This window comes from Physeter macrocephalus, chromosome 18, assembly GCF_002837175.3.
Source record: "Physeter macrocephalus isolate SW-GA chromosome 18, ASM283717v5, whole genome shotgun sequence".
Classification (NCBI taxonomy): Eukaryota; Metazoa; Chordata; class Mammalia; order Artiodactyla; family Physeteridae; genus Physeter; species Physeter macrocephalus.
In genome coordinates this window covers 67,539,717-67,562,962 of record NC_041231.1, presented here as the reverse complement: position 1 = coordinate 67,562,962, position 23,246 = coordinate 67,539,717, and the positions used below count along the sequence as shown (strand labels likewise).

Genomic DNA, 23,246 nt, shown 5'->3' with positions numbered 1-23,246 from the left:
TGGAGTATAATTGCTTTACAATGGTGTGTTAGTTTCTGCTTTATAATAAAGTGAATCAGTTATACATATACATATATTCCCATATCTCTTCCCTCTTGCATCTCCCTCCCTCCCACCCTCCCTATCCCACCCCTCTAGGTGGTCACAAAGCACTGAGCTGATCTCCCTGTGCTATGCGACTGCTTCCCACTAGCTATCTATTTTATGTTTGGTAGTGTATATATGTAGCTGTGGCAAAGTGAGAGAGTGGCATGGACATATATACATCAAATTATATTTTTACTGTGACCTTCACCTGCACTTCCTTATCACCCATGTATTACAATTATAGAGCAAACACCTTTGTTAAAAGGTGAACTAGATAATATTGCCTTTTATTATGAATGACTTCTGGCTTTGCCACAAGTTGCTACTTTTTCAACATTTGTTTTTCAATCAAGATGGCTCAATCTCTTTTGTCATAAAATTATCTTTTTATCATTGCTAACCTTTTATTAACAATTTTTTTCACATTAAAATGTTTAACCTTTTTAGATCTAGAAATGATTAAGTGGTTTGCTGAATAGTTTTGAGGGAAGAGAACCGAAATTTCTTGCAGGGTTACATTTCTTTTGGAAGAGTTAAGACCAGAGATTTGGCTTTTCCAACTGTTACCAGATTGTTTTTGATTATTCAAGTAATGAAATCCTTGTGAGTTTTTCTCTTCATCTTTTCCCCTTTCTCCCTCTGCCCCTCCCTCCCTCTTCCTTCCTGCCTTCCTTCCTTCCTCCTTTCTTCCCTTTATATGTAGTAGGTAATAGACAATTTATCATATACATGTTATGTACGATATGTAATAGATAATTTATCAACACGATAAACTTTTTAATGTTACAGAAATTGTTCTATAGAGACAATATTTACTTTTTCTTCCACGATATAATCATACAGGAGCTCCTCGTCAAACTTAGGCTTTTATCTCTCCCATTTATTATTTATTTATCATTATTTTTATTATTATTGCTTTAAGATTTCTCTTGACCTTGTGTATGTACCAAGGAAGACAGGAACTAAGGGGTGCAGGTTTCCACATTGCTAAGGGAGATTTCTTCTCCTGCCCCTCTTCCATTGCTTTATGTAGGTTTCAGAATCTTAGATTTTTACTTGCTTTATTTATTTATTTTTTTAATTTTAGAATTTTCTTTAATTTTTTATACAGCAGGTTCTAATTAGTTATCCATTTTATACATATTAGTGTATATATGTCAATCCCAATCTCCCAATTCATCACTCCCCCCTAACACTTTCCCCCCTTGGTGTCCGTACGTTTGTTCTCTATATCTGTGTCTCCATTTATGCCTTACAAACTGGTCCTTCTGTACCATTTTTCTAGGTTCCACATATATGCGCTAATATACAATATTTGTTTTTCTCTTTCTGACTTACTTCACTCCGTATGACAGTCTCTAGGTCCATCCACCTCTCTACAAATGACCCAATTTCATTCCTTTTCATAGCTGAGTAATATAGCATTGTATATATGTACCACATCTTCTTTATCCATTCATCTGTCGATGAGCATTTAGGTTGCTTCCATGACCTGGCTATTGTAAATTGTGCTGCAATGAACATTGGGGTGCATGTGTCTTTTTGAATTATGGTTTTCTCTGGGTATATGCCTAGTAGTGGGATTGCTGGGTCACATGGTAATTCTAGTTTTAATTTTATAAGGAACTTCCATACTGTTCTCCATCGTGGCTGTATCAATTTACATTCCCACTAACAGTGCAAGAGGGTTCCCTTTTCTCCACACCCTCTCCAGCATTTGTTGTTTGTAGATTTTCTGATGATGCCCATTCTGACTGTTGTGAAGGGATACCTCACTGTAGTTTTGATTTGCATTTCTCTAATAATTAGTGATGTTGAGCAGCTTTTCATGTGCTTCTTGGCCATCTGTATGTCTTCTTTGGAAAAATGTCTATTTAGGTCTTCTGTCCATTTTTGGACTGAGTTGTTTGTTTTTTTTTTAATATTGAGCTGCATGAGCTGTTTATATATTTTGGAGATTAATCCTTTGTCCATTGATTCATTTGCAAATATTTTCTCCAATTCTGAGGGCTTTCTTTTCATCTTGTTTGTAGTTTCTTTTGCTTTGCAAAAGCTTTTAAGCTTCATTAGGTACCATTTGTTTGTTTTTGTTTTTCTTTCCTTTACTCTAGGAGGTGTATCAAAAAAGATCTTGCTGTGATTTATGTCAGAGTGGTCCTCCTATGTTTTCCTCCAAGAGTTTTAGAGTATCCACTCTTATATCTAGGTCTCTCCATTTTGAGTTTATTTTTGTGTATGGTGTTAGGAAGTGTTCTAATATCATTCTTTCACATGTAGCTGTCCAGTTTTCCCAGCCCCACTTATTGAAGTGACTGTCTTTTCTCCATTGTATATCCTTGCCTCCTTTGTCATAGATTAGTTGACCATAGGTGCATGGGTTTTTCTCTGGACTTTCTATCCTGTTCCATTGATCTATATTTCTGTTTTTGTGCCAGTACCATACTGTCTTGATTACTGTAGCTTTGTAGTATAGTCTGAAGTTAGGGAGTCTGATTAGTGCAGCTCCATTTTCTTCCCTCAAGACTGCTTTGGCTATTTGGGGTCTTTTGTGTTTTCCATACAAATTTTAAGATTTTTTGCTTTAGTTCTGTGAAAAATGCCATTAGAAATTTGATACGGATTGCATGGAATCTGTAGATTGCCTTGGGTACTATAGTCATTTTGACAATGCTGATTCTTCCAATCCAAGAATATGGTATATCTCTCCATCTGTTTGTATCATCTTTAATTTCTTTCATCAGTGTCTTATAGTTGTCTGCATACAGGTCTTTTGTCTCCTTAGGTAGGTTTATTTTTTTCCGTAATTTCTCTTTCACATTTTTCATCATTAGTATATAGGAATGCAAGAGATTTCTGTGCATTAATTTTGTACCCTGCAACCTTACCAAATTCACTGATTAGCTCTAGTATTTTTTCTGGTAGCATCTTTAGGATTCTCTATGTATAGTATCATGTCATCTGCAAAAAGTGACAGTTTTACTTCTTCTTTTGCAATTTGTATTCCTTTTATTTCTTTTTCTTCTCTGATTGCTGTGGCTAGGACTTCCAAAACTATGTTGAATAATAGTGGCAAGAGTGGACAACCTTGTCTTGTCCCTGATCTTAGAGGAAATGCTTTCAGTATATCACCAGTGAGAATGATGTTGGCAGTGGGTTTGTTGTATATGACCTTTATTATGTTGAGGTGCGTTCCCTCTATGCCCACTTTCTGGAGAGTTTTTATCATATTGTTGCTGAATTTTGTCAAAAGCTTTTTCTGCATCTATTGAAAAGATCATATGGTTTTTATTCTTCAATTTATTAATATAGTGTATAACATTGATTGATTTGCATATATTGAAGAATCCTTGCATCCCTGGGATAAATCCCACTTGATCATGTTGTGTGATCCTTTTAATGTGTTGTTGGATTCTGTTTGCTAGTATTTTGTTGAGGATTTTTGCATCTATATTCATCAGTGATATTAGTCTGTAATTTTCTTTTTTGGTAGTATCTTTTTCTGGTTTTGGTATCAGGGTGATGGTGGCCTCATAGAATTAATTTGGGAGTGTTATTTCCTCTTCAATATTTTGGAAGAGTTTGAGAAGGATGGGTGTTAGCTCTTCTCTAAATGTTTGATAGAATTCACCTGTGAAGCCATCTGGTCCTGGACTTTTGTTTGTTGGAAGATTTTTAATCATAGTTTCAATTTCATGACTTGTGATTGGTCTGTTCATATTTTCTATTCTTTTCCTGGTTCATTCTTGGAAGGTTATACCTTTCTAAGAATTTGAAAATATCTTCCAGGTTGTCCTTTTTATTTTCATAGAATTGCTTGTAGTAGTCTCATAGGATGCTTTGTGTTTCTGTGGTGTCTGTTGTAATTTCTCCTTTTTCATTTCTAATTTTATTGATTTGAGTCCTCTCCCTCTTTTTCTTGATGAGTCTAGCTAATGGTTTATCAATTTTGTTTATCTTCTCAAAGAACTTGCTTTTAGTTTTACTGATCTTTCCTATTGCTTTCTTTGGGTAGGATGTTATTGCTATAAACTTCCCTCTTAGAACTGCGTTTGCTGCATCCCATACAGTTTGGATCATTGTGTTTTCATTTTAATTTGTCTCTAGGTATTTTCTGATTTCCTGTTGATTTATTCAGTGATCTCTTGGTTGTTTAGTAACGTATTGTTTAGTCTCCATGTGTTTGTATTTTTTATGTTTTTTTTCCCTGTAATTGATTTCGAATCTCATAGCATTGTGGTCAGCAAAGATGCTTGATATGATTTCAATTTTCTTAACTTAACTGAGGTTTGATTTGTGACCCAAGATGTGATCTATCCTGGAGAATGTTCCATGTGCACTTGAGAAGACAGTGTAATCTGCTGTTTTCGGATGGAATGCCCTATAAATATCAATGAAATCTATTTGGTCTATTGTGTTATTTAAAGCTTGTGTTCCTTATTAATTTTCTGTTTGGATGATCTGTTCATTGATGTAGGTGTGGTGTTAAAGTCCCCCACTATTATTGTGTTACTTTCAATTTCCCCTTTTATAGCTGTTAGCAGTTGCCTTATGTATTGAAGTGCTCTTATGTTGGGTACATATATATTTATAATTGTTACATTTTCTTCTTTGATTGATCCCTTGATCATTATGTAGTGTCCTTCTTTGTCTCTTGTAACATTCTTTATTTTAAAGTCTAGTGTTTCTGATATGAGATTTGCTACTCCAGCTTTCTTTTGATTCTCGTTTCCATGGAATAATTTTTTCCATCCCCTCACTTTCAGTCTATATGTGTCCCTAGGTCTGAAGTGGGTCTCTTGTAGACAGCATATGTATGGGTCTTGTTTTTGTATCCATTCAGCGAGCCTGTGTCTTTTGGTTGGAGCATTTAATCCGTTCACGTTTAAGGTAATTATCGGTATGTATGTTCCTATTACCAGTATTTATTTGCAATTTTTTTTTTTTAGGTCCTTTACTTCCATTGTGTTTCCCATTTAGAGAAGTTCCTTTAGCATTTGTTGTAGAGCTGGTTTGGTGGGGCTGAATTCTCTTAGCTGTTGCCTCTCTGTAAAGCTTTTGATTTCTCTGTCGCATCTGAATGAGATCCTTGACAGGCAGAGTAATCTTGGTTGCAGGTTCTTCCCTTTCATCACTTTAAATATACCATGCCACTCCCTTCTGGCTTGTAAAGTTTCTACTGAAATTCAGTTGTCAACTTTATGGGAGTTCCCTTGTATGTTATTTGTCATTTTCCCTTGTTGCTTTCAATAATTTTTCTTTGTCTTTAATTTTTGTCAGTTTGATTACTATGTGTCTTGGCATGGTTCTCCTTGGGTTTATCCTGTCTGGGACTGTCTGCAGTTCCTGGGGTTGGGTGGTTGGGTGGTTATTTCCTTTCCCACATTAGGGAAGTTTTCGACTATAATCTCTTCAAATATTTTCTCGGGTCCTTTCTCTCTCTCTTCTCCTTCTGGGACCCTTATAATGCAAATGTTGTTGCATTTAATGTTGTCCCAGAGGTCTCTTAGGCTGTCTTCATTTCTTTTCATTTTATTTTCTTTATTCTGTTCTGCATCAGTGATTTCCACCATTCTGTCTTCCAGTTCAGTTATCCGTTCTTCTGCCTCAGTTATTCTGCTATTGATTCCTTCTAGTGTATTTTTCATTTCAGATATTGTATTGTTCATCTCTTTATTTGTTCTTTAATTCTTCTAGGTGTTTGTTCTGTAATTCTTCTAGGTCTTTGTTAAACATTTCTTGCATCTTCTAAATCTTTGCCTCCATTCTTTTTCTGAGGTCCTGGATTATCTTCACTATAATTATTCTGAATTCTTTTTCTGGAAGTTTTCCTATCTCCACTTCATTTAGTTGTTTTTCTGGGGTTTTATCTTGTTCCTTCATCTGGTACATAGCCCTCTGCCTTTTCATCTTGTCTATCTTTCTGTGAATGTGGTTTTTGTTCCAAAGGCTGCAGGATTGTAGCTCATCTTGCTCCTGCTATCTGCCCTCTGGTGGATGAGGTTATCTAAGAGGCTTGTGTAAGTTTCCTGATGGGAGGGGCTGGTGGTGGGTAGAGCTGGGTGTTGCTCTGGTGGGCGGAGCTCAGTAAAAGTTTAATCCTCTTGTCTGCTGATGGGTGGGGCTGGATTCACTCCTTGTTGGTTGTTTGGCCTGAGGTGACCCAACACTGGATCATACCTGGCTCTTTGGTTGGGCTAATGGTGGACTCTGGGAGGGCTCACACCAAGGATTAATTCCCAAAACTTCTGCTGTCAGTGTCCTTGTCCTCATGGTAAAAGACAGCCACCCCCTGCCTCTTCAGGAGACTCTCCAACACTAGCAAGTAGGTCTGGTTCAGTTTCCTATGGGGTCACTGCTCCTTCCCCTGGGTCCCGACGCACACACTACTTTGTGTGTGCCCTCCAAGAGTAGAATCTCTGTTCCCCCCAGTCCTTTAGAAGTCCTGCAATCAAATCCCACTAGCCTTCAAAGTCTGATTCCCTAGGAATTCCTTCTCTCATTGCCGGATCCTCAGGTTGGGAAGCCTAATGTGGGGCTCAGAACCTTCACTCCAGTGGGTGGACTTCTGTGATATAAATGTTCTCCAGTTTGTGAGTCACCCAACCAGCAGTTATGGGATTTGATTTCATTGTGATTGCGCCCCCTCTTACCATCTCATTGTGGCTTCTCCTTTTTCTCTGGATGTGGGGTATCATTTTTGGTGAGTTCCAGTGTTTTCCTGTCAATGATGGTTCAGCAGTTAATTGTGATTCCAGTTCTCTTACAAGAGGGAGTCTTTTTACTTGCTTTAAAACAGACACACAAAGAAGACCTATTTACCACTTCTATCATAATAGATGGAATAATTTAATAATTAGTTAAGCAACTGAATTCTAATAATTAGTTAAGCTTGGAAGCATTAGTAGTTTAAGAAATTGGTGAATATGTAGTGTCTGACTATACCCCAGTCTATTGGGAAACAATGATAATCTGAAAGCTTTATATAAATATGTCCTATGTTTTGTTAACTCGTGATGTCCCCAGATATCTTTATTTATGAGAGGTGATGATTACCATATTTAGAACCTCTCATGTAGATTATATTCCTTTTTTATGTTTTGGTTGAATTCAATCTTTATTTTCATTTTTATCTACATCTAATAGGGTTGAAATTTATGAAATAAAAAGCTGTAGTCATTATATCTAAACTTTTATTACTTCTATTTGGAAGGCTGTTTCTTTTCTTCAATTTTTTAAAATTTAAAAAAAAAATATTTTTTTTTTACTTAAAACTTTTTGTATATTATGGTTTTAAAGTAAGGGTTTTTTTCCTTTATATTTGTGTGAGAAAAGCCAGGGAAAAGCAAGACAAATAGTACTTAAAATAAGGTTTTGTTAAAACAGAGTTTAAAATTCTCTATTGGTTTCACCTGAAAAGTATCAGACAACAGAATTTTAAGAGGAGAAGGTAGCTGTGTAAAAATAATTTAAAGTAATAGCCAAAATAAATATTATTCAAAGTTTAGAAAGTTCATTTTATTTGTTGGCAAGAAAAAAGGTCCTTTCTTATGTTTTACTTCAGAGGAGTCAATTTCTCAAAACTTCTTGAACTTTGAGTCAGTGTCAGCCTGTGAATAGAACTATATGGTGACAACAACATGGCTTTGGTATAGTTTTGTCTTTTATACCGTAAGTTGCACCTCTCCCAGGACATTGTCTACAATGATCTCCTCCATCCCTCTCTAAACTGATTCAATTCTACAACTTCCTTAACATAATTTGGGTGCTAGTTATCAATAAGTGTACATAGGAAATGCAACCAGGGTGAGGGGCTTGTGGTTTTCTTTTCTCTAATGAACATTTTCTTTGACCTATGAGAAATGGAATCTAGGTAGAATATATTTAGAGGAGGATGTAGTAAAAAACTGGAGGTATTCTTTGAATATAAATGCTAAGATTGATGTGTTTAGAATAAATGTTATAATCTCTAACCATTGGAGAGATTGTTAGATATTTTAAAGTGTGGGTGAGATTAGGCCAGCTTTGCATGATGACAAATGTAAAGGTCACAGCAATATATAGAAGTTTGAAGCTGAGTCATATGAAGAGACTTGGAAACTTTCTCTTCCTCACTGTGATCTAAGATAAAATAACTGAGTTTGTCATTTTGGCAGAGAAAACAATAAATCCAAATGAGAAGAGCAATCAAGAGGGTGCATAGGACAGAATGAAACAGAGAGCTAAAACTGGTAAATAAACTATTTTTTAAGTTCCATTAAAGAAACTAAAGACAGCTTTAGAAGTCCAACCTGTGAAAACTGAAGTCAGGTTAGTGAAGCAAGTGATTTAAAATAAATATATGGGGAAAAAAAGTCAGGATTAAAAATGTATTTCTCTTTATCTCAAAGGCTGTGTGAAAAGAACAATCTTTAGTAAATTTGTAAATTAAAAACTGGTGATTCCTTTGAGATGGGAGAGATGGTATGTTTTTAGAGTTTTTTAAAATAATGTTCTAACCTCCAAATCTAGACATCCTAAGTGAAATTTAATCTACTCTAGCCCAGCCATCCAAATATGAATTTGTTTTATGAACCTTTAGATCTTTAATATTTTTTACCTTACTTTTCCTTGAAAGCAGAAAATGCATTTTGTAAGAAACAACTTACCAGGAACCAGATTGTCATTTATCCTTGTTCAGTAGAGCTGAGAGGCTTAGCATATTTTACCTGCTCAAATAAAAGCAAGTATATATGATATTTATCCCATAGGGTAGGCTCAGAAAAATAGAGGTGTTTTTCTCAATCTGTGGCGTAATGGCTTTTGGGAAGTATTAGGCCCTCATGAATTGCATTTGATGGAAGGACTGGCCCTTTGCAGCATATTTTAAAGTCAGGCTAGTTTCACCTCACATTTCAGAAACCACATTCATGCAAAATCTGATGCCCTTATTCATTATGATACATAATTGAACCAAAGGGGAACTAGGGCAGGTTGCTTTTTCAGAAAGAGCTCTGAAGTGTGTGTTCTAGTTGTGATTGTGTGGTTAACCAGTTCTTCTCAGTGCATTTGTGAAATGAGGGGACCAGTGGTTCTCAACTGGCATGACTTTGCCCCAGACATTACTGTCATGACTGGGGCTGGGCATGCTCCTGGCACCCAGTGGGTAGAGGCCAGGTATGCTGCTAAACATCCTACAGTATCCAGGACAGTCCCCCACAGCAAAGACTTATCCTACCCCAAATGTCACTAACGCTGGGGTTGAGAGACTCTGGGCTAGCCCACCTCTTGCCTCCCTTCCAGCTCCAAGAATTCTATGATTAATGATACTCAAAGTGACACCTGCCAGGGGCATTTTCTTTCAACCAAAGTTGATTAAGTGCCTTCTTTTGTGTTTGAACTAAGAACTTTTCCCTATTTGATTTACACAAAGGAGGTAAATAAGCCTCCATTTATGAGAATTTCCACATTCCATGGAACCACTACTCATAATGATAGCCCTGTTTGACAAGGAACATACATTTTCCTTGGCTCTATGTCAGCAAAATTATGGCTTTACCACTTTTCTAGACATTTCCCTTTCTTGTATTTCCCCAATTGTTATGTGTCAGGACAATTAACTGAAAGAGAAATTTTAAAAAGTCAGGCAGTCTGATGTTAACTCTTAAAATGCATGCTGTTGGACTAAGTCATTCCTGATTCTGGATTTAATTACACATCTGCAAAATGAGTGTATTGTATGAAGTACTTTCGAAGGTACCTCCTTACCCTGAAATTCTGTGTTCATGCCCTTAAATATTACTGGAACCCTTCTGATATTTCACATCCTTAGATGATTCAAAAAAAGAAAGAGCAAGTATTAATCAGGTCATAACTTTGGAGAGATGGAAAATCTTATAATCTACTGTCTAGGTCAAAATCATGACAAATAAGACTAGTTCTACCCCCATAGAGTTTACTTTGATTCTTTTCTTTTTGATTGAGAAATTTGGGGTAGGGAATATTTTCTTTGATTTGGATTTTTTTCCTTTTTAAAAAAATCATGTCCTATTTACCTCCTATTTGTGGAGTAATAAGAAATCATCAATATGGTTCATTGTCATTATTTCCCTTTGAATAACTATACTTTGTTTTGCTTTTCCTTAAACTAAAATCCCTGGGAGAGAAATGATTTCTTTTCAAAATTAAATTTATATATACGTATATAAATTTATATATATGTGTGTGTGTGTTCATATAAAAGACACACATATATAACAGCCTGCATCAGTGTCCTGGTATTTGCTTAAATTACTTTTTTCCTTTTTTTACATTGGCAAACTTGACAACTATTTCCGTTGCAAATATCCTGAATAAGAAGGCTAAGTAGGCAACCTAAAATTTAAACAAAGATGCTTTCTATAATGAAAGCAAAGTCTTGGCTGTGTCTGGATTTCCTGTTTCTGCATTCTTTAAGTGTAGAAGACATCATGCTTTGATTCCTTTGTTTCATAATCACAAAAGACTCTGGGATAATCCTTGTAATGAACTTTGGGGATAATTTTTGCCTTTCTAGATCTCTCTGAAATGTGATTTTAGACTGGTGACAGGCTGTGTACAGGAAACACAATTTGGTTGCTGAACATCAACACTTTCACTTAAATTTCTTGGTAAAACAATAGTAGATTCAAAGGAACAAAACTTCAGGATATTAAAAACCACAATATCATTTTTCTTTAAAATTATAATGCTTTGTTAACGTGAACAATATGAAGGCTACATTTAATGTATCTTGTACATTAAATATACTGAATTTCTCTTTGAAATTCAGTTTTAAGAGTCACCACCAAAATCTTACCCTGAGATATGAAGATGGTATTAAGCCTTAGCTGCCCATGTTGGTGGAAGGACCACAGAGCATAGGAGTGTAGGGGAGAAGGGACTGGAAAGTATTTCTGGGCTTGTAGTCCTTGCTGTGGATGGTGTCCCTGATGGATGGTGTCGCTACTTCTCTCCACATTCACTTCCCTTCTGTCTCTTCTTAGCGTCCAGCCATTTATGTTTGTGCCAAAAAAGATATGGGTGCTTTCTCAAACAGAGCAGACAATATCCTTGATCCCATGGAGCTTAGATTCTAGTGGGTTCTAAATATCTGAACCTCGGTCTCTGTCTCCTTCCTGCTACTCTTAACCTTCTCTGCAACCCTTTGTACCTTCTCGCTCTGACCTGTCTACTTCACACTCAGGCTACACACTCCACGACCTGGCCCTCTGGTTGCCTAATGCATTAAGGGACCCTACCTTCACTATTGGTTACTGGAGCCTACTGCTCCAGCAGTAACTTTCCTGCTTGATGCAAAGGAGAGAAACATTACGATAGAATGCAATGGAAAGAACATGGGTTTGGTGTGATCCTGGGAAGATCAGCCAACTCTCTGAACTTCAGTTTCATCCTAGAAAAATGGGGCTACTAATCTCATTTCTAATGGTACCCATACTCATACCCATTCATGATTAAATGAAACAGTCACTGTGAAAGAGCTCTGGACACTTTAAAGGGAATGCAAATTTTTAAATGTTTACTGTTGTTATCATTTCTTTTAGGAGCACTATAATTTTGGAAGAAAGGAGTTGACTTCCTACTAAAGGGCCGCCAAATACATTCTCTTCTTTCTTCCCACCATGAGGAGAAATCAGAGAAGCCTCTTTTCTGTGTTACTTTCTAACTTCTTCAACTTAAATTGCACCTTTTCCCCCAAATGCATCCATGTCAGAATGTAGGATGAGAATTAAACTATATGTATAGAAAAACATAAAACTCAGGATTTTCATGCTCTAGTGCCCACTGTGATTGATTATAATATACTTCCTCTTTCTTTTCCCTTGAGCATATCTCAGTCAAATATCTTTACACTTTATCTGTGTTATCTGCTCTGTGAAACTTGCTTTCAGACAACCACAAACTTTCAGAACTAAATAATCCAAATCCTATCTTCACAATTATGTTTTAGTCCTTTAATTTTTTTTAATAGGGAATTTGAAGTAGCTAAGCATATGCTAGTTTTTTCGTATTTAACAAGTTCAAATTTTTTGGTTCAAGTCAGGATCTGAAATAGATGTGTTGCTTTAAGTATGTCTGTTTTTAAAATGCACATGGATGCTTTAAAATTAGGGCTGATAAGCAAGAAGTTATGCCATATGTTCAAAATTAAGAGACCTAACTTATCTTGGCTTGATCTTAGTGAAATGTAGATGATTAGAATCTCTTCTTAGTAATTTGGAGTTTCTGTGATCATGTCTGTAAAATGTTGATACCTCTTTGGACGAAGGACGCACTCTTTAAGAAATACATTGTAATCGTCCTTGACTTTATGAACGGGGTGTTGTTTTAAATTAAAACTTTAGCAGAAATGCTAAAATTCTGATTTTGGATTACTATAGGATCCAGGAAGGAAAGAAAAGCTGAATATAAGTGCTGCATTTAAAAATGTGTTGTTAAAAAAAGAAAAAAATGTTTCGTTTTCCCAAAGAGTTGGGGAGAGGGAAGAAAGGATGGAGTTAAAGTCTCCAGTAATTTCACGCAGTGGTGCTCTGAGTTTCAAAAGGTACAGATAACTGTGTGGTGTGTAGAGGGGACAGTGAGAGCAAGGGGAAAATGGATTTTCACCTTTCACTACCAAACCACAGGAAAGGAGGTTTAAAAAAACAGAGGGAACAAAAGAGCCTCAGATGTGTAGGCTTTAATGAAGAGCCCATATGCATTCCAATGCCCTTTGGTGTTGCAATGGAAACAGCTTTTACGGTTAAACAATTTGACTTGATGGCTGAGTAGAAAGTGGGCTTCCTCTAGAGTGATGAATGCATCAGATATTGCTATAGCATTACTTTTATGATGTCTCTGTCAATATTTAATTCTACTGGCTCTGTAGTTCTTTTAACTAATAAAGTTAAATGAATTTATTCTCTGCATGTTTTTGGTAATCTTTCTCTAATGAACAAAGATATTATTTGCTTCATAACTTCGTGTGTTCTTGAAGTTTTGCAGGATATGATAATCAAGCCAAATTGTCAATTCTTTTTTACAAACAAAACTCTCAAATAAAGCTTCTTTTCTTTTGAAAAATTTGTTCGAAGTATTTTTATATTGAAAAAGACAATTCTCAAGTAAGTGAAAAGCACTGTAAGGATTTTATGGGAAATAACTATGTTACATATCTCACTGATAAAAACACATACAAGAGAATTTTATGATTCCTGTTCTTCCCTCAAAAACTAGAACCTTATGAGATTCATCTGCTGAATAACAAAGCAGGGTAGAATGATGTTCATTTTCAGGAATCATTTCAAATAGTGATCTCCAAAGAAAAATGTACCAACCTCAAGATAATTCATTGGAAGGGAGGCAGGGTGCAGGTCAAACATAAAAATGATTTTATTAATGTGTGTTGTTTTCAAACCTTTAGGTTTAGAAGCTATAGTCTGTGGGTCAGATCTGATTCACCACCTCTTCCATAAAGCATTATTGACACACAGTCATGCTTATTCATTTATATATTATCTGAGGCTGCTTTCATGCTATCATAGCAGTAGTAATTGTGACAGAATATATGGCTTGCAAAGCCTACAAAATACAGTATCTGTTTGTTTTTTGTTCTTCTTTCTCTAATTGTTTTAGGTGTAAAGTTAGGTTGTTTATTTGAGATGTTTCTTGTTTCTTGAGGTAGGATTTTATTGCTATAAACTTCCCTCTTAGAACTGCTTTTGCTGCATCCCATAGGTTTTGGGTCATCGTGTTTTCATTGTCATTTGTTTCTAGGTATTTTTTGATTTCCTCTTTGATTTCTTCAGTGATCTCTTGGTTATTTAGTAGTGTATTGTTTAGCCTTCATGTGTTTGCATGTTTTACAGATTTTTTTTCCTGTAATTGATAAGTAGTCTCATAGCGTTGTGTTCAGAAAAGATACTTGATATAATTTCAATTTTCTTAAATTTACCAAGGCTTGATTTGTGACCCAAGATATGATCTATCCTGGAGAATATTCCATGAGCACTTGAGAATAAAGTGTATTCTGCTGCTTTTGGATGGAATGTCCTATAAATATCAATTAAGTCCATCTTGTTTAATGTGTCATTTAAAGCTTGTGTTTCCCTATTTATTTTCATTTTGGATGACCTGTCCATTGGTGGGAATGTAAATTGATACAGCCACTATGGAGAACAGTATGGAGGTTCCTTAAAAACTAAAAATAGAACTACCATATGACCGAGCAATCCCACTCTTGGACATATACCCTGAGAAAACCATAATTCAAAAACGAGTCATGTACCACAATGTTCATTGCAGCTCTATTTACAATAGCCAGGACATGCAAGCAACCTAAGTGTCCATTGACACATGAGTGGATAAAGAAGATGTGGCACGTATATACAATGGAATATTACTCAGCCATGAAAAGAAATGGAATTGAGTTATTTGTAGTGAGATGGATGGACCTGGAGTCTGTCATACAGAGTGAAGTAAGTCAGAAAGAGAAAAACAAATACTGTGTTCTAACACAGAAATATGGAATCTAAAAAAAAATTAATGGCTCTGAAGAACCTAGGGGCAGGGCAGGAATAAAGGCGCAGACATAGAGAATGGACTTGAGGACATAGGGAGTGGGAAGTGTAAGCTGGGACAAAGTGAGAGAGTAGCATGGACTATATACACTACCAAATGTAAAATAGATAGCTAGTGGGAAGCAGCCACATAGCACAGGGAGATCAGCTCAGTGTTTTGTGACCACCTAGAGGGGTGGGATAGGGAGGATGGGAGGGAGACGCAAGAGGGAGGGGATATGGGGATATATGTATATGTATATGTATAGCTGATTCACTTTGTTATACAGCAGAAACTAACACATCATTGTAAAGCAATTATACTCCAATAAAGATGTTAAAAAAAAAAAAAACAGTATCAGGGCCTTTACAGAAAAAGTAGGCCAGCTCCTAACCTAAAGCAATAAAAAAGATTTTAGGGTTTCCTGATGTATATGGCTTTACATTGGTCTCTTTCGTAGTTCTGAATGCTAGACACAGCTCATGTATATTCTAGGTGAGATTTTCTGAGTAAGGGTCTCTTGCCCCATCCCCTACTTTCCATCATCATTGAGATTCTTTCAACTGCAAGCATCTAATAAGTATAGTCCTGTGGGGAAAAAAAGGGTCATGGCTCTCCAACTTGGTGCAATGGACAGAGAGTCCTTAGTTGACTATTCCTTAAGCCTGTTGCACCCTATTGCCGTTCATGTGCCCAACTTGGTATATGACTTATCATTTCAATTATTTTTGACTAAAATAATCTTCAGAGAGTGAGAAGATAACTTTACTAAAAAAACTCCTGCAAAATAATCTCGATTGAATATTCCACTATTCATATAGATATAAACAATAAGAAATGACAGAGGTCATCACATCACACCTAGGTCTAGATAAGTATGTTATCAGCCAGCCATAAATATAAGTTGTATATTTATCAGTGTTAACCTACTGGAATTTGACAAGAAGTAGGCTAATTTTTTGAAATTTTTGAAATTATTTGCAATAAGATTTTATACCTGCTTTCATTATTTTTAAAAATTTTATTGAAGTATAGTTGATTTATAATTTTGTGTTAATTTCTGCTCTACAGCAAAGTGATTCAGTTATATACTATATTCTTTTTCATATTCTTTTTCATTATGGTTTACCACAGGATACTGAATATAGTTCCCTGTTGTATATACAGTAGGACCTTGTTGTTTACCCATCCTACATATAATAGTTTGCATCTTCTAATCCCACACTCCCAATCCATTCCTCTCCCTTGCCTCCCACCCTTGGCAAACACAAGTCTGTTCTCTATGTCTGTGAGTCTATTTCTGTTTCATAACTGCTTTCATTATTAACATACCTAGCCCTAACCTTATATTTTTGCCTTGAATTTTAACTAAAAATTGTATTATGACATCATAATTAGTAAGACATTTCCAAAGTAGGCATCTGGGGCTTGGAAATGAAGTTCAATTTTCAGGAATGTTTAAAGACAAAGAGTACTTAATATTATAATTTTTAAAGTTTTGCTTAAGTAAATGTTGAGAGTCTTTTATGAGGAATCTTAATAAGGGAAAAATTGAAAACCCAATTTAATTGGGGATACATGTGTTCTTCCTGCTACAGTAAACATCATAATATAATACATAGAAAACAAAAGAATGGTGAACTGAAATTCATTCCTTTGTATCAAATACCATTAGAAAATGCATAGAAAATGCCACTGAAGATTTGAATAAGTAAGAATAAGCAAATTACACTATATTGGAATTTTATTATGCAGCTGGATCAAAGTATAAATTTAAAAATATTCTCAATTTATAGCATTTGTGTTCTAAATATGAAATATATGAGTGACTTTTTTTCAGACTTAAGGAAAAATAAGTCAGCACATATTTTATTTTCTGAAATAAGTGACTTTAATAAAATCATTTTTTCAGACTTAAAGGAAAAATAAGCCAGAAATAAGTCAGAATATATTTTATTCTCTAAAATAAGTGAATTTAATGAAATCACTGTTCTTTGGGAAAATACCCACCTTGGATGTGTGGCATACACCTTAATACGCAAACCCCCAATCCCTTGTCTTTGCATGGGTGCATATGTTGGCAACAGAAGATCCCTGAACTGATTTTGTTCTAGGAAGCAGAGGAGGTAAGGCTATAGAGTGAATCACAGAGGAAGTCATATTTGCAGGAGGCTCTCTCTTTCTGTGACAGCCTGGACACAGATAAGTTGCTATGTAAAATACTGTATAGCTGACAGTCTTCATCATTTGAGGAAAAATTAGACAGACTCACACCCCAAAGCCTGTATCTTTGGAGCACAAAGACAATCTCAGGCAGTGGTCCCTTCCTCATATGAACCTCTTGCAAAAATTTATGGTCTAGGAAAGATTCCTTTACTATGGAGATAAATTTTTTAAAAAGGGAAAAGAAAAGCTTCCTAGATTAGATAACAAACAAAAGCAGTCTTTAAGCTGGGACTGTTAAACCAAGTGATTGAGAACAGCTGAGGATAACAAAGTGTTCTAGGTGCTACAAGCAAAAGGAAAGGAGAGGTTATAATGTTCAGAATGGGAAGGTTGAATTCAGGCCAAAATTTCCTTAAACAAGACAAACAAGACCCCCTTCTATGCTAAAGGATAAACTTTACATGGAAAATACAATCAGAGTATCTAAACATTAAAATATAACATCAACGCTCATAAGGCAAAAGCAAGAGATAGGATGAGAAAAAGTGAAAATATATTGGTGGTAAAATACTTTAACTCATTTTATAGTTTTTGATAGATTACATAGGACAGTGGGTAAAAATAGATCCTCTAAAGTAAATTGAATTAATATATATGTAGTTGGGTTCTGTATCCTGAAAAAAAACCAAACCAAAACAAAAACTATTCTTTTGCATATCTGTGGACTCTTCACAAAACCCAACCATGTATTGAGATTAGGCCTAAAAGGAAAAGCTTTTAGTTGCCATGATAAAAGTAATACAAGATAGGGGTAAGGGATTAAGAGTACAAACTACTATGTATAAAATAAATAAGCTACAAAGATACATTGTAGAGCACAGGGAATATAGCCAATATTTTATAATAACTATAAATGTAGTATAATCTTTAAAATTGTGAATCACAATGTTGTACACCTAAAATTTATATAATATTGTAAATCAACTCTACCTCAATAAAAGAACTATTAACTGCCAAGATAAAAATAATACAGAGAAATTTCTCTGATCACAAAAATTTTATAAATTAATAACAAATTTAGAAAACACAAAAAGTCCCTGCCATTTGTATGTTGAAAAATTTGCTCTTTAACAAATTATTTGATTAAAGGGGAAATTCAAAATAAAATTTCTCTGTGGAGAAAAAGACAATGAAAAAAATCATCTATTATAACTTATAAAATATAGTTAAAATAGCCCTTGGAAGATAATTTATAACTCTAAATATGTTTAATGAATAAGAGAATAAAAATAAATCAATTAAATATTCAATTTGGAAAATTAAAGAACAGTAAGATCTCCTGCTCATAAGAAAAGTAAAAGAAAGGAACTGATGAGAATTGACAAAAATAACTGTAAAACAGAAAAGCTGTAGAAATCATACATAAAAAATATGTTTTTGAAAAAAGTGTGTAAAATAGTAACAGTGTAGTAACACTATAGCAGTGTAACAATACTTTCAAAATTCTGAAGGAAATTATTTTGCAACTTAGAATTTTGATTTAATTTTTAAAATTAAATGATTTAATCCAAAAAAATTAAATGATTTAGTCCAAAAAATTATACAAGGACAGAACAAAGTTTTCAACATGCAAGGTGTCAAAAATTGGCTTCCCAAATTCCATTTTCCCAGGAAGCACCTTTAAGGCCCAGTGAATGAGAAGAAACATGGAAAAGAAAAAACATGGGCTACTGGAAACAGGAGATCAAATACAAGAGAAAAGCAAAGCAAATTCCCAGGAAGATGGTAAAAGAATCTCAGGATAACAACCTACACAAAGCATAGAAGACAAGCAGCAAAGATTGGAAAACGTGCCTCCAGTGACATACCTGTAGAGGCTGTCACCACCAAGGGTCCTTTCTGCCTTATACAGTCCTGACCACAGACAGTGCTCAAGTGAGCTTGTCCAAGATTCTTAGCTCTCTTTGGCCTGTGCAAACGCTGATAAAATTCTGCTCTTTCCTCCCTGCCCAGCTGCCTGGAATAGCTGATACCATCTGACCCTACAGAAGTGTTCAGGTTTGACTGACTCCTGAGAGATGGAGGTTAGCCCAGAGAGCTTTGAAGTGTAGAACACAGAGCAGCACACCCTCTTCAAACTTTTCCCTCTGGATTGGTTTGACCTTGGTTAGATTGCTCCCTATAAGGAACTCTTGGATTCCCCTGGATCACTACAGGCTGCCTCCTGACATTCTCACAATGGATTCTTGAACCATCGGAGAAAAATGATACAAATAAACTTATATACAAAAGAGAAACAGACCCACAGACATAGAAAACAAACTCATGGTTACCAAAGGGAAAAGGTGGGGGGAGGGATAAATTAGGAGTTTGACATTAACATATACACACTATTGTATATAAAAGAGATAAACAGCTAGGACCTACTATATAGCACAGGGAAATATACTCAGTATTTTGTAATAACCTATAAGGGAAAAGAATCTGAAAAAAATAGATATATGTATGTATAACAATCATTTTGCTGTCCACCCAAACTAACACAATATTGTAAATCAACTATACTTCAAAAAGATAAATAAATAAATTTTAAAAAAACATTCAAGGAAAGCAAAAAAAGCTGAAGCCAGACTGTAAACCAGAGACTGTTCAGGTCCTCTTCCTAGGCACTGTCAACTATCAATAACAATGCTGTCTTTTTCTTACACAGCTAGTCTTTGTGCTTACTACTCAATTTTCATATTAATCCTTTTCCACACTGATTAATTAGTTGTTGATAAAATAATGAAATAGTTGATTGAGAAATAAAACACAATTAGAATACATTTTAATCTAAAAGCCATCTTTAGTGGGCAAATACTACAACCTTTCCATTAAATTGCACATTAACGTGACTATTATTTAATAATAATAATGTTAGAGGCAATAGCCAATGGGATTAGACAAAAGAAAGTCCTGAAAAATATAAAAACTGGAAAAGAAGAGATAAATTTATGACTGTGTTAGGTGATTTAATATTTTAGGTGATATACCTGGGACTTCCAAGAGAATCACTGAATGATGATTATCATCAGTGAGATAACTCAGTAATGTGTGTTATAGGGAATCCATAGCTTTCATGTACTGATATAGAAATGTTCCAAAACTGTAACCAAATGGAAAAAAAAAGAAACCTCAAACAAATAAGATGCAGAACACTGTATATAGGATGCTATCTTTTTAAGAAGTGTATGTTTGTAGTCTGTGTGTGTGAAATGAGAATGTATATTTGTAATTGCTTGATATATAAAATAAACACTTGAAGCACAAACAAGAAACTGATAAAATAAAACACTTTTAGTCACATTTTCCAGGTACATAAGGTTAAAACCCCTCATTTTTACAAACTTAAAAACCCTAGAATTTAATTCTCTAACCTGCTTAAAATTTTCCAAGAGTTTTTTAAAGTATGTTTTGAACTAAGTTTTTAAAGTAAGTTTGAACCCATTGTGGGGGCATCTACTGATACAGCAAACACATTCAGCATAAATTTTAGAAAACCAATCAGTGGCTTAAAAATACATGGCTTTGGCAAAATCAATTCAGCTTACATGAAAAGAAATATTAATTGTATAGTCTTAAAAGTTGAATTTACCTGTTTAGCTGAATGTCATTTTGAGCAATGTGCATTATTTTGCACTGAATTTCCATTTCACACAAAGCCAAACACATTCATTCATTACTAATGGCATTCTTGACCTCATTGAAAATATTATATTCTTTTGAAAATTCAATGATTACTGCATTAAACATCTGCTCTATTAGGCATTATGCTTGATGCTGAGGTCTCAAAGGTGAATAAAACAGGTTTTATTTTAGAAGTTTTATCCCCTAAGAGGTTTTACTGTAGGATAATCACTGTCAATTTATTATCTTACATTAAAAATTTCAGGAATATAAGAGGTGCTTAAAAATGGTCTGCAAAATAGTAGCCCTTTTCTTTTATGATGCGTATATATATATATAGGCCTTTCTTGTGAGTTTTCTTTGTAGATTCAGGACTTCCCTCTTGTGGTTTCCTTGTTCTGTTCACATAATTCAAGGCCTCATCTAGTAGCTCTTACTTTCTCAAAGACTTCCTCAGGAAGGCATCCCTTTCCAGGGGATGGAACGACCCTCTCTAGTTAAGACCTCATTACCTTTCCCCTCTACATTTGAGCATGTCTGTTTGTTCTCCAGTTTTTTTCCAAAGTAACACCCTGCCTGGAATGGACATCTTCGTTCATTCTTTCTAGACTCACCTCTTCCTGAGCCCCTCCCCATACTCAGCCCAACTGGAAACTCATGGCACTATGAATTATACAATGAGTTGATACGTCTATTATGCCCTCCCCCTTTCTGCCCCAGTTTCTTCCAGACCAAATCACAAGCACCTTTAAATTAATTTCCACTGTTACTACCTCTTCAATGAACATTTTTCTAGTCCCATCCTCCCCACTTTGGGATGAGCTCTCTCCTTCCTTAAACAAACATGGCCCTGTTGGGAGACTCTGTGAGCACTTGATCAGTTCTGCAAGGAGAGGCTGGAGATGGGCAACCAACAAGAATTACTGGAAGAGACAGACAATGCACTATAAAAGCAGGAGTCTTGTGAGGATCCAGAATATGATGGGAGGTTTTCTTCCAACTAGTAAAAGATTCTGATGCAAAGTCTATAATATTTAGACTTAATTCCAAGTGAGCTTGACCTTTGCCCACTAACATCCTCTTTATGCCTTTCTTCTTCCCAGGATGTGCCTGTCCCTCCCAAGCCTTTTTCTCTCCATCCTTTATATCAGACTAAACTCCATCCTCCTGCTAAGTCTCTGATGCGTCCACAGACACTCCCACACGCTGACTGTCTTACCCCAGGACCCTTCAGTCACTTGTCCTCCTTCTCCCTGAGTGATGAACAGGAGAATTCTCACACCCTGTCTAGTCACAACGCATATAATAAGGTGAGAATGCCCTGTGCTGTGAACCTTCTTCATGCTTAACTTTCGAAGCTTATATGTGGAGGAAACATATATTAAGAATATTTAAATATATTAAGAATGTTAAATATTTGTGTGAAGACACATGTCCTTAAAAAAAGATAATAACCTTGGGGAATTATGAAATATTTATGTTTCCTTTAAAAGTCATTTCCTAATTTGCATTGCTCATTGTTTCATGTTCTAATCCCAAGGTGGAAATCCCAAGACATGTTTCAAAACCTTAAAAGATGCCATTATTAATTTATCTTCTAGTCTTAGTTCAACATTATTAAAAAGCTTCTTAAAATGACAATGCCTTGAAGAGGAAGCATTTATAATTGCAGTCAGTGGGCAAAGAAATAATTAGAATTTCTGCAGATATCTGCAATATAATATTAATATTTTATTTAAAAATGTATCTATCTGCCTCATAATGTATAGTGATGGGATATGTAACAAGTAATGAGGTGTTCAGTACATAAAAAATATGTATATATATTTTTAAAAAAGCAAAAATACTTATAGTTGGCTTTGGAATGTAATCATAAATATTTTATTAGAAGCAAGCAGTCAATAGCACATGAGGCTTATGTATAAGCATCCTTTGCTCTTCTGAGCATCACCATAAAGACATTCTGGCTTAACACAAACTCTCAGACCTTGAAACTTTTCTAAAAGAATTGACTAGTCAAAATCAACCTGCAATTAAATCTTTTTTTAAAATGGAAAATCTTGTTTTAAAACATTTGTTTTGCAAATTCTCTATATTTAATGAAATACACCTCTATACTTGGAAATCAATCAAGGGCATATGTAGTTGAACAATATTCCTTGGGCCGTAAAGCATTAAAAAAATGTTCATAAACCCAGTCTAAACACAAAGAATCATCTAAAAAGTGAACATAATTATATGAGGAAAAATTATCTTTTTATATTTAATAACATTTATCATGACTGAGTTGTCAACCCTGAATTAAATTTTTAAAGCATCCGTTTTCTGTAAAACAAATGTTTTTAGGCAAAGTTCAGGATGACATTTGTATGACCTTTGGTTGCTTCTCATTCTAGGTCTAGAAAAAAGAAGTATTTCAAGGAGAGTATGATATTTTAAAATGATTTTATATTATCTGTAATTCTCCCTCTTTTAGTACTAGCCAACATCTATGACATCCATTTAGCTATTAAACAGAGTTAAAAATTCTGATAATAACAACCATTTTCTTATATAAATTATCATGTATGATAGGATTATAATTGTATTTTATAGATATCAATTGCTTCAAATAGCTCTTCTTTTGACATTTTTTTTAAACATCTTTATTGGAGTATAACTGTTTTACAATAGTGTGTTAGTTTATCCTTTACAACAAAGTGAATCCGTTATACATATACATATGTTCCCATATCTCTTCCCTCTTGCGTCTCCCTCCCTCCCACCCTCCCTAT

The 23,246-nt window shown here is 35.0% G+C and overlaps 1 protein-coding gene across 23 annotated transcripts in view; it reads left to right on the top strand.

Annotated features, from left to right (window-relative positions):
- The window catches only part of MLIP (muscular LMNA interacting protein), a 283,019-nt gene that overhangs the window by 224,174 nt on the left and 35,599 nt on the right, over window positions 1-23,246 (top strand). For 19 of the 23 annotated variants that reach the window (XM_028479081.2, XM_028479073.2, XM_028479091.2 and 16 more), the window contains one exon: window positions 21,576-21,782. The exons of 3 other annotated variants lie outside the window; for them this stretch is intronic. In XM_028479081.2, coding sequence (XP_028334882.1) covers window positions 21,576-21,782 — 207 coding nt within the window. Of the gene's footprint in view, window positions 1-11,645; window positions 13,104-21,575; window positions 21,783-23,246 lie in introns of those variants that run through there. One more of the 23 variants, XM_028479087.2, reaches the window with a different exon arrangement.